Source organism: Vicia villosa, linkage group LG5, assembly GCF_029867415.1.
Source record: "Vicia villosa cultivar HV-30 ecotype Madison, WI linkage group LG5, Vvil1.0, whole genome shotgun sequence".
Taxonomy (NCBI): domain Eukaryota; kingdom Viridiplantae; phylum Streptophyta; class Magnoliopsida; order Fabales; family Fabaceae; genus Vicia; species Vicia villosa.
In genome coordinates, this window is record NC_081184.1 from 110,980,593 (window position 1) to 110,992,976 (window position 12,384).

General features: G+C 35.6%; 1 protein-coding gene across 1 annotated transcript; it reads left to right on the plus strand.

The window, feature by feature from the left end:
• The first annotated feature begins 3,241 nt into the window (after positions 1-3,241).
• Positions 3,242-7,422, plus strand: LOC131602003 (E3 ubiquitin-protein ligase BIG BROTHER-like). The gene is made up of 8 exons (XM_058873946.1): positions 3,242-3,501; positions 3,972-4,124; positions 4,335-4,566; positions 5,230-5,267; positions 5,385-5,429; positions 6,060-6,187; positions 6,894-7,002; positions 7,111-7,422. The coding sequence occupies exons 2-8, from the start codon at positions 3,984-3,986 to the stop codon at positions 7,162-7,164; spliced, it is 747 nt and encodes a 248-aa protein (XP_058729929.1). The 5' UTR covers positions 3,242-3,501; positions 3,972-3,983; the 3' UTR covers positions 7,165-7,422.
• Positions 7,423-12,384: the final 4,962 nt, after the last annotated feature.

Here is a 12,384-nt window from a genome sequence, read left to right on the forward strand (position 1 = left end):
TGAAAAAGAAGACAACTTTACGTGGGCCTTGGGAATTTGCAAGTCTTTGTTAGTTGATCAAGAGGTTATGCCAAACGTCATTGTCACCGATCGAGACAATGCTTTGATGAATGCGGTCGATACCGTCTTCCCGACATCTACCGCTTTACTTTGCCGGTATCACATAACTTGCAACGTGAGAAGCAAGTTGAAACCCGCGGTTGGGACAAAAGATAGGCCGGATGAAAATGGTAAAGTTGTCAAAGCCGGTGTTGTGGTTGATAGGATAATGGCGACATGGAGGGGAATTTTGGATGCATACTCCGAAGAGGATTATACCGAGAAATTGGTACACTTTAGGTCTTTGTGTGGTTCCATTAAGACTTTTTGTCATTACGTCGAATCCACCATTCTTGACAAAGTTAGAGAAAAAGTCGTGTGCGCTTAGACAAATCGGGTTAGACATCTTGGTTGCACCACGACTAACCGAGTTGAATCCGCACATGCGGTCTTCAAGAGGTGGTTGGGTGATAGCAAGGGAGATTTGTGTCGCGGATGGGACACCGTGAACCAAATGCTTGAAAATCAACACAATGAAATTCAAACATCGTTCGGTCGGAGCAAGACGGTTATGGAACACCGGTATAAGGGCCAAATTCTATTCTCCCAATTGATTTACAACATATCTCGAACGGGTTTGAATTTTTTGTTTCATGAAGCTAAGCGGTCGGAGACCACGGGGACGGATAGTTCATTATGTGGGTGCACCATTAGAACTACATACGGCCTTCCGTGTGCTTGTATACTTGCAAAAAAGAAAAATTTGAATTCACCCATACGCATGGATGAGGTAGCCGACCATTGGAAGAAACTTCGTTTTGATGATTTTGACCCGCCGAAAGAAAATGACTCCAAAATCACCATCTCCGACGAGTTGGAAGTGATAATGGAGAAGTTTGCTAAAGCGGACGACACAACAAAAATGCACATAAAAGAACAATTGCGAAAGATCGCATTTCCGGAGACCACCGATTTGAAACCGCCATCTCAACCGGTTAAAACGAAAGGTGCACCGAAAAAGTCCAAAATTACACAAGATGACACGCCAACAAAACGATCTCCTTCCTACTTTGAACATGTTGATGCATCGTTCCCGGAAATTCATGAGACACCGAAGTCTAAGTGTAGTGGTAACAAAGGAGCCCGTATTTCGAAGCCACCTCGTACCCGCCGATCAAAAAATCACCAATTGTCTACATTGATGAGATGCCACTTTTTATGCACAAATATATCGATAACATCGTTGATGTTGGAGGCGACGACAATTGTGGATATCGGGCCGTTGCGGGTTTGCTCGGTAAAGGGGAAAATAATCACACTTTAGTCCGACGGGAACTCATTGCGGAGTTGACTTCGTATCGAGACATCTACGGCCGACTATATGAAAATCAAGAAAAGTTTGCAAAAATTCATGATGCACTTGTTCCATCACTTACCGGTATCGCTCCGGTTTCGAAGTGGATGTCATTCCCCGAGATGGGTCATCTAATAGCAAGTGCATATGATATGGTGTGCGTCGATTTGACGAGGTTTGGACTAAGTGAGACTTTCTTTCCACTTCATAGTCGATCGCCGTTGGACGCGTCGGGCCGCATCATATGCATCGGGTATCTACGATCGCGGCACTTCGTTCAAGTGTTTTTGAAACCGGGTTGTCCTATACCGGCTACTTCTTGTCAATGGACGGCACATCGTTCAAATGAGGCGGAGACTTGGCCGGATCCGTTCGTTTCGAGAATGGCGGAGTTTGAAGAAATGATGAGCAAAGAGCACGAGCAAAGTAGAGAGCGGTCGAAAGACGTGCCTATTTTGGACTTAGGATCCACTGATTGGTTCGGTGAATTTTTGTTCGTTCCGGATCGTTTTTGTTTGTAACGATCATTTTTTGTATGTATTGTTGTTTATCATGTAAAATCGGACCGATTCAATACATATATAATATAAGTATGTTTTATGTCATCTTTGTCTAATTTATGTTTAATGTCAATTCCATTTCTTCAATTTACACAACACACTAAGCAATCAACAAAATGTAAAATTTATGTCTGTTTCTGCATAATTCGGAAATGAACTTCCGAAATATACATGTCTGCCTCCTATTTTCGGAAGTTCATTTCCGAAATGTCCCCTGAGGCAGAATAAGGTTTGTTGGGCCATCAATACTCCAATAAGTCTATAAATACTACACACTCTTCTTCATCCTCTTCACACCACAAAACACAAATGACACAAACCTACCCCCACCTAGCATTCGTCTACTTTGAAACCGGCTACCCGATGCCGTTCCAATTTCGCTTCTCGCGCGACACGCCGTTTGCGGAGTTGATACCGTCGCTCAACACGCTTTTGCGCTATCCCGAGAATCGAAAGGTTGTCAAGCTCGAGTACCGCTCGCCATCGCTTAACGACGAGGGAGGCATTAAGTTCACACCTTTTGAGATCAAGAACGACGAAGATTTAGCGGTTTTGTGGACAACGTTTGACCGATTTTCTTCGAAAGGCCCGATCGAGTTGGACGCGAAACTTCAAAGATCGGCGGACGACGTTATCAAAATGTTGACTCATCCCCACCTACCCGTGTTCAACAATATGTAACTTTAATTTTCAGTAATATTATCGTTGTAATCTTCACCCGATTAAATAAAGCGAATCGTTGTTGTTTTTCATTTTGATTCTGTCCAAACATAAATTCGGATGCTCATTTCCGAATTCCCTCAAGGGGGGGTGCGTTCGGAGATGAACTTCCGAAACACCACATTTTCTGAAAAAGTAACTTTATTTCGGAGATGCATCTCCGAAATCAATATTTTATATTAAAAAAACCACGTTTTCAGAGATACATTTCCGAAAACACCTTTTTTCAAAAAAAAGTACCTTTTCGAAAATGAACTTCCGAAATAAGGGGTAGTGTGGTAAATTCACCAGGGGTGGACAGGAAGGTTAGGAGGTGGGTGAAGAAATTTTCTTTTTTAGTCGTATATTGGGATCTCATTTTTCCTCAACCGTTTATTATATATAGATAAATAATAAAATCATGGGATGTTATAAGAATAATGTAGTATTCTACTTGTAAATTTAAAATATTTTTTTAACAAATAATAAAAATATAATAAATTCGTGAAAAAAAATATTATTGAGAAAATCTATTATATTCATATAAACACCAGCTATCAACTCCAACATTGACCTTGTCAATCAGAGTTTTCCCCTCTGTTTATTTTTGGGTAAAAACAAATAAAAGAAAAATAAATCCGCAACAGTTGGGAAAAAAAAAGTGCGATGCAGGTGATGATGCTCTATCCAAAAGACTTGGCGTGTTGGTGAAACCAGCCTCACCAAAGTTCCTAAAAGCAGAGAGAGAAAGAGAAAGAGAGAGATTTTTTTTTACAAAACGAACAAGAGTGCAAATCCATTTCGCCATTTTCACTCATTTCACACCAAAATCAATGAACTTCTAACTAGGTTAGTTCTTCCAATTCCAATTCACATTTCAAATCCACACTCACGCACACTCTCTATGATTCTTCATCATATTTCTCATACCACCGATTTTGATCCGTGCATTTTCCGATGAAGTAGTTTATCTGGTTTATCTGATTTTTCTGAATCGATCGTAGTTTATGTGATTCCTTTCTATTACACGTTTTTCAATTTTCATTGAGTTGCTTGAATTTTTGTATGATGAAATTAATTGTAGATTCAGATGCAATGCAAGAACGGTTTCGCCAGATTCAGATGAAGTAGTTAATTTTTGTTGATGAATCTACCTTGTGAATCTGTGAAGATTGAAGAATAGTTTTTATAGATATATGTATTGATCTTTGTATATTTAGGCTTTTATTATTGTTATTATTATATATTTTTTTTTTTGTGTTCGTCGTTTCTTTTTGCATTGATTATTGTACTTAGTTGTTAGTTCATCTTGTTTGCAGAAAAGATTCAAAATGAGTTGGAACCCGCACATGGAAGTTCATTACAATAACATCAGCTATCCTTATAATACAGCAGGAAGCTTTATTGAATATTTTGAAGGCCTCACTTATGAACATGTTAACTTCATTTTTTCCGGTGCATCACATGCTCAGGTGCCTGCAAAATTTGTCACACATATATGTATAATGATTCAATTTGATGGTACTTTGTTGATTTTTTAATGTTGATCTGTTGGAAAGACTAGTGTATGCTTCATTATTTTACCTGGAATTTTTGTTGTTATTCTTTTGATGTTAGTCGATGGATGCTAGAAAATTTATATGTTACTAAGTAAAAACATAAAATTTTAATTATACGTGCAGGAGAGTCCGTACCCTTCAAATTCAAACTTCTACAAATTTGGATTATCAGAGCCTGAGAATAATTCATACTATCGCTACAATCATGGATATGAGATAAATCAGCATGAACCACTAGTGGATGAGTATAGGAGGCCTTCAGAAAACTCCTCAACGATCAGTGAACCAAGTCTGGCAGTCAGCACAGAATGGGGCGATGACAGGAACACTGAAGTTCAAGACAATTCTATTGAATGTATGTTCTTGAATTTCATCTGAAAAGAATTTTCTTAAAGTATTATCGGGCCTTTAATTAGCTCAGAACAATTAAAACAACAAATGGCATGTCCCACACATTGTAAATAGTTAGTTATAATTTACTAAAATTTGGGTGAGAAGATGTAATTTGTGGATATGCTTAAGTTCCTTGAAAGTGCATTGCTGCTCGCCTAACCCTGCTGCTCGCCTAACCCTGCTGCACTTTTGGTAATAAAGTCTCTTGATTCTTCTGCGGGCATTAAAATGTTTGAGAACAGTTAATGAAGTTAGGTGCAATTGTTAATCCATCAAAGTATTTAGATTTCACCTTCATGGTTCCTGACAAAGAAGTGTACTTGCTGATGTTAGTATACTTATGGTTTGCCATCATTTAGCTGATCCTTGCCATACTTTGTTCACTGGGAGACAAAGAAAGAGAAGAATCAGTTGAATGAGTTGTCACACTTTAATAGGCTGTATGATTCTTTTTTATTCTCAAGATAAAATATTGTAGTTTCTCTTATTGCCTTCATTGATATTTGTTGAAAGTCGAAACGCTCCTATGCAGAGCCTTTGTTTGAGATTTTATGATTTTTTTTTTTTAACAGAACACATAAAATGTTTGATCACAATTTAAATAATTTTGTCTCTTTTCTTGCAGGCCCTCGAAGACATCATAGTAATTCCAATGATTCTCAGGTATTTTGTGAAATGGTTAATGCTGGACATCTAAGAAGTTTGTAAAGTTATCTTTAGCTATTCATCATTGAGAAACACAATAAATGATTATCTAAGCCACTTTTCTATGTTCTGCAGGTCATTTGGCAAGACAATATTGATCCCGACAACATGACCTATGAGGTTGGATTGAGAGTCTTAAACTCCTCTTTCTAGGCATCATTTAGTACTTCCTCAAAGTACAACTACTTTATATTTAATTTCTTTATAGTTAATCTTCTAGCGATATTCAATACCTAATCTCATGTTTATTTGATTATACTCTGCTAACTCCGATATTTTTCTATGCCTTCCATTGCCTTATACTTCACTCTCCTTCCTTGTACTTGTATTTGTTACTCTAAATGAAAACAATTACTCTTGGATACTATTGTATAGCTAAATCATTTTATAAAATTCTTACAGTTCATTATATGCCCTCACGATCTTAATAGTGTTACATTACTTATTTTAATTACAATTGATAAAATCCATAAGGTTGCTTCTAAATTTAATACCAGTTTGTTACTTTGTTCACAAGAAAAGGAAAGTTATTAAACAAACATTTATGTTAGTAAACTGTCTCATGGATGCAAATTTGTTTTTGACTTAAAATGTGTGGCGAGTGGTAGTGGTTGTGTGATCTCAAAATATTAGTGATGTGAACATCTCTGTCAATAGCAATAATGGAAAAAGAAGTAAATACTCCTTATTTTTGAGTTGATTGTTTTGCCTTTTTTCAACACATTAATATCCTATTATCATGTATTGCAGGAATTACTTGAATTAGGTGAGGCTGTTGGAACTCAAAGCCGTGGTCTCACCCAAGAACAGATCGCCTTGCTTCCAGTTTCAAAGTTCAAGTGTGGGTTCTTCTTGAGGAAGAAGTCCCGGGATGAGAGGTAATATTTGGGTTTTTACCGCATTGGTTTTTTTCTTACATATTTACCTATTAGATTTATTTTATAATTCACGTGTCTGGTATTCAAAATCATTGTTTCTTTTTGTTCTTTGTCAACTCTACTTATTGTTATAGGTTGGCTAACTGTTATCAAACTGTTCTATTTTCATTCTCTGGATCAATTTTTGTCAACAAAATGACTTTTTTCTTTGCTAAAGGCAGTTAAATTCTTGTGAGTTAAGAATGCATACTTGGTTAATTTTACTTGTTTGGATACATATATGAGATAAGAATATAGCATTATGGCATTGCTTGATCCATGTATCCAACTTCACCTTGTGGGATAAAGCTTGGGGGTTGTTGTTGTAACTTGATTTTACCATCAATTTTAGTCCTACAAGCTACAATCTATTTTATCCTCTTTCATAATCTGTGAATGAAAAGAAAAATGTGTAGCATTGCCATCAAATAGATAATGTTTATGATTTTGTCTCGTCTTTTTTATCATCTTAAATATAGTATAATCTGGAATCCAAAATGATCTAGATGGGTGTTATGCCTATGAACTCGGGTATACGTCTCTGTGCATTTTAGAATCAGAATCAAGTCCTTTCATTCATTGTTTTATTTATTTATGGAAGGGAAATTACTTGGATCTTGCATTGTCTTTGCTATTATGTGCTGATCTGACTTATCCTCTTGTTTAGATGCGTGATTTGCCAGATGGAATATAAAAGAGGCAACAAGAGGATCACTTTACCATGTAAACATGTTTATCATGCTACTTGTGGGAACAAATGGCTTAGCATTAATAAGGTAAGATAATACCAATTTACCATCAACTCATTAAGTGCTTGTGATGCTGATTTTCCTATCTGCTGAAATACATATTCTTTATTTTGTATGTTGGCTTTATTGTTTCAGGCTTGCCCTATATGTTATACAGAAGTATTTGCCGACAAATCAAAACAAAAATAAAGGACAAGGGAATGTGTAGCCTGCATATGTTTCTGTTTCTCCTAAAGGATGGGTTTTTTTTTTTCTCCATAGAAATACATTGATATGTTTCTCGCAGTAAGATAAACAATTTCGTTGGGTTTAGTTGTAATACAAATAGAGTAGTATCCCAAAGTTTTATAAAGAATATGGACATGAAACGTGATTGTGTTGAAGCTGGATTATGGTTTGTTTTATTTTACTTTTTATACAGTGTGTTATGATTTCATGTTGCTGATACAGTGTTTGTGTTGGAGAGCCCGGAATATGAAACTCGCATTCATAATTTATACGAAAGTTAGAGCTTATTAGACTTTGTAGGAGCAACCATCTTACTTATACATGGTTCACACAGCACAGGCACTCGCTAACTCTTAACTTTTTTATAGAACAATTAACTTTTTTATAGATGTTCTGGCAAAACTTCCTTTTTTAGCTGATGGAAAACCTAAGTTGAATACAAGGGTGTAGAAACATGTAATAAGATGATATTCTATTACATGATTGAGGGTACAACCAACGGGTTTGGGGACATTGCATAAAAGGTTACGGTCTATGTGCTGGTGAAAGTTGGATAGACACGAGACATTTTCAAGGACAAACACAGGTGGTTTGGGTAATGATTTATCTATTTGGCTGTGAATAGCGTTGTAGTGGCATAATTGCAATGCAATGCAATGGCATTGTCCGCGGTTTGATGACTGCTACTTTTAAGGATAAAGCTAACATGTGCCCCAATGGCACATGTTAAGAAACCTAAATATAGTATATTTATATTGGAAAACGTAATAAACACATTAATTATAAATTTTTTATGAAAATAATGCACAATTTCTTAGAATTTTTTTTTACATTTAACTCTTAACATGTGCCCTAAGGGCACATGTTAGCATGACCCTACTTTTAATTGGGGCGAACTTATAAAACCTTAATACTTCTTCCATTTCTTATTTTAAATAAAATTTAATTTTTTTAGATTTATCGATAATTAATGTATTTGATTAATATATGAAATAGATACAGGTATTTAATGAATCTAAAATGTTAAAATTTATTTATAATGGAGAATGAATGAACAATTTTATAAACATATATATGTCTTTCCACCCTTTTAATTACTCATTTTTACCTCACGTGTTATGCTTCTTTTGTTCCATTTTTAACTTTCTCATTATGGTTCTTTAGTTCCATCGTTCTCCATTGCTTTCGCTGTTGTTTTCATCTTTCTTTGTCTTTCTCCCATGCTTCTACGCTATTCGCTTTTGATTCTTTGTTTTGCTTCATCCCTTCTCCTTGCTCTATTTCTCTTCAAAGGCTAGTAATTTAGTATTGAACTCTTTTGCTCTATTTCTCCTCTCCTTCTATTTTATATCTCTTATGTCTTACCTTTTTTTCTTTGGTAACTCTTGTGCATTCTTCTCTATTTCACAACTTCAACCTTTGTTCTCTTTGCCTTGCCCTATTTCTCTTTTAATAACAATGACATAATTATCCTTTGGGAAGATGATTTGGTTTTGGTAGAAGAGTGTTTGACATGGAAAGTTGTTAGTGATGTTGTCGGGGATAATAAATCAACAAGAGCTACTAAACATCGGTCTAGACTTGTTACATACCAGTCTAATGGAGATGAGGAGTAGGATGTGAAGGTGGAAGACAATAGTTTGAATAAAGTGATGAACAACATGATATTAATTTGTGATGAAACTTAAAAGAGAAGATGAGACATACACGAATCTGATTTATAAAATTCGTTTTGTTTATGTTTAGGTAATGGTTTAGTCATTTTGAATGCTTTTATAATTTGATTTTGATGGGAACTCATTTTGATGGGATATGTATGATGTTGAAATTTATGTTTACTTGCTTTGGTGTTGTGGAGATGATCTTTCTTAGAGTACTTGAGTGTCGTGGAATGAACGATGCCAAATCAGAGTCGTTGGCGGTGATAATGTGTTTTCCTCGATCTTTGATTGTTGATCTTGGGGTTACATGTTGCTAGTATATAAAGGTCAAAGAGTGAACCTGATCTCCTTTTACTCACGTTGCTTTTGAAACCCTACAAATTTTTGTGTTCTTCCCTACTAAACTCGACCCCAAGAATTTATGCTCTTTTTCTTCTTCTTCTTCCCAATTTTCCCTCTCTGCTCCAACGACCCTCTTGGCATTTTAGAGACTCGACTTCCTTGCATATCAAAAGAAAGGGTTCTTGAAGATAACAATCTTGACTCTTTTTCAATGCTTTTACTTTTCTGTCTGTCGGGATTCTTGGGGTGATTGTCATGGAAAGCTAAAAAGCAGACATTGTTATAAAAAAGGGAGGTGTTACTAGCGCACTTGATATCAGTGAAATCACTAGAGGCTTTGCTTTCTCAGTTTTTCCTGTAACAAATATAGAGTACGTGAGCAAACAATATGCTCAAACTTACATTAGGGAGCATCAAAGTGCTTTTGACTGTGATCCAACTAATAACGAAGTAATGCAGTGGATGAAATATCAATCACATGCTTATACTCACGATCATTATTTTTTTATCTATTGGTAGTGATGGAGGGGTGGATCGGGGCAACCAGCAGATAAACTTGGAGTCCGAAAAATGAAAATCAATCGTTATAGGTGGATCAAGAGACGCTGTACACAATTTATATCATCACCAAAAAAGGAGGTATGGAAAACGTTTTCATTGAGGTGGTTTCCTCCTCTATTAAGGGGTTCTCTCCCTAAAAGGTGACAAGAGGTTGTGCAACAAATATTAGGGATGCGTTCTTTCTCTCCAACGAGTGTTTATTTTTTCAAATAGATCTCTCACATTCCTTTAATGACTTTGAGGTGGGAGTTCTCAACCACATTGATATTTCTTCTTCAAAACTCCATCTAGTGAGTTATGTTTATGGTAAAGTCTTTCAATACTAGTGTAAATATTAAAGTGGTGTGTCGACTTTGACGCTCTCATTCCACCTTTTCAACATCCAACGCATTTCGACTGACTCAGAACAAAGCCAAAGTTTACTCTCTCTTAGGCAGGGTGGGAACATTGATCAGTGCATTTTAATGCACATTCTCCTATGTTTGTTCTTAAGCATTTCTTTGATTTTCTTTGTTTACTTTTATGTTCTATAATGTTTTTATAATTTAGTTTATTTTTGGTTTAATTTGATTTTCGCACTTTATTTTCTGCATTAGCAGTTTGCACTAAAATGATCATAACTGGAGCTTCGGGAATCCGATTGAGGCGTTTTAATAATCGCCTGAAAGCTAAGAGGAAGAGCTACAACTTTTGTGTTGGAGTCAAAGTCAGATTCGGAGCGCATATTTTCCAGAATTTTGTTTGAAGCTGCATCATTAGTTTTATTTAGTCTTGGGTCGTTAGTTTTGGGACTGGGTTATGTTTGTTTGACCCAGTTGGGTTATGACCCAAATTATTGTTTCTCTCATTTACCTAGGGCTGGCCGCTAATGTTCATGGTTACGTTCTTTACTATTCATAAATTTTATTTTCTTACGCTTGAAAGAACCGTAATGGAGAACTAATTCCTCGGAGCTGATCTACTGTATTCAGGTTCCAATCTTTGAGATTATTATAATGTTCAATTGAATTTCAATTTCCTTTCAAGTTCTTCCTATAAATCGTTTGCTTAATTCGGATACAATCGTTTGCTTAATTCGATTGTTGTTATAGGAGAGAGATTGTTAAATTTGATCTATTGTGTTCCTTAATTTATAATCGCTTTTTAACTTTGCTTAATTGTTAATTCGCGTAATCTCTAACCGAATGCTTAGTTCGACAAACAGGAATATAATTGAAACAACATCTTTCGCGCTTGTTTGATTGGTGTTGTAATCGAATGGGATTGAGAATCTGTTAGGGAATTGAACATATAGTAATCGATGATGAGTGGGAACCCGAATCAGTAGAGCAGCTTATTTTATAATCACTTTTGTTACTCACTTAATTGCAATTTCTTTATTAAACCGATCCTGAACCAAAATCCCCATTAATCGATTCAGTAATTAGTTAATAAAAATAAAAATCTTTGCGATACGACTCGAGCCATTGTCGCTATACTGCATTTTTTACAAAACACTCGTTTTTGATCCGTGTGCGACAGCGGATCAAAGATGTTTGAGGCTTATGCTGACAATATAAAAATTTTCAAAGATCTGTACTATCAAATAACGCCTTTCATCGAGGTTGCTCATCAAGTATATGTGAAACTTAACCCGACTTACCACCAAGACGTGTTTACTAATTCCCAAAGTTCTGGTGTCAAAATCATTAATTGGTCAAAATCATTACATATTCCCGAAGTTCAACTCTAAGGCTGTGATCGTGCCGTTTCCAGAGGAGGCTTAACCCTTAGGTTTCTTTGCGACTATGGCTTCCCCAACCCTTCTGAAATTAACAAAATAAAAATGTACCTACATGTTTTTGTTTTCCATATTTAGATTATGGGCCATTATGGATTATTGCGTCTTCGAGCTTCTTCTTACAGGGTCAAGTTAACTAAAGAAAGATTATGATGGTGCTAAACTCTCAAGTACAAAACGAGTGGAAATGAATTACTTAAATCAATGCTTTACAACCAGAAATTTATAAGTAGGACATTTTGAAATTCTTGGTCGGGGATGATAGAATGTTTGCTCATGGCAATCCATATATGCATGCACACATGCTGTTGGACAGCAAAAATATTGTCCAAATAATATTTCTCCTCAAAGATTCATTTGCATTATTTTTTGGTCAAATCATAACAAAAAATGAACTATCTGCATTTATCTATTTTTTCAAATGATGTCATTTGGTTAATGCGCTTAAATTAAGGTCGGATAGTTTGATACTCAAGTTGGATGGATTAAAGAAATCAATGCATTTTACATTTTTCCTATAACTTCTATTTTACACAATATCTCTTTTGCATAATCACCTGATATTTTCCAAAAGTCAATGGTAATAGCAAGAGTAAACTCTTGACTCGCTCTTTTCCAAAATTGTTTGATCAAATCTAATTATGTAAGGATACATACAGTCATCAACTTCTTGACTTTGTAAACTACAAGTTGAAAAATAGAATGGGACAAAAATATAGGGTGCTTATCATCTATGAAAGCAAAATTTCTAATAAAAATGTTGAGCCACTTTGTCAAGAAACTTTAAAAAAGTCTAAGATATTGAAGGCCATAACACTATATAAAGAGGTACAATCC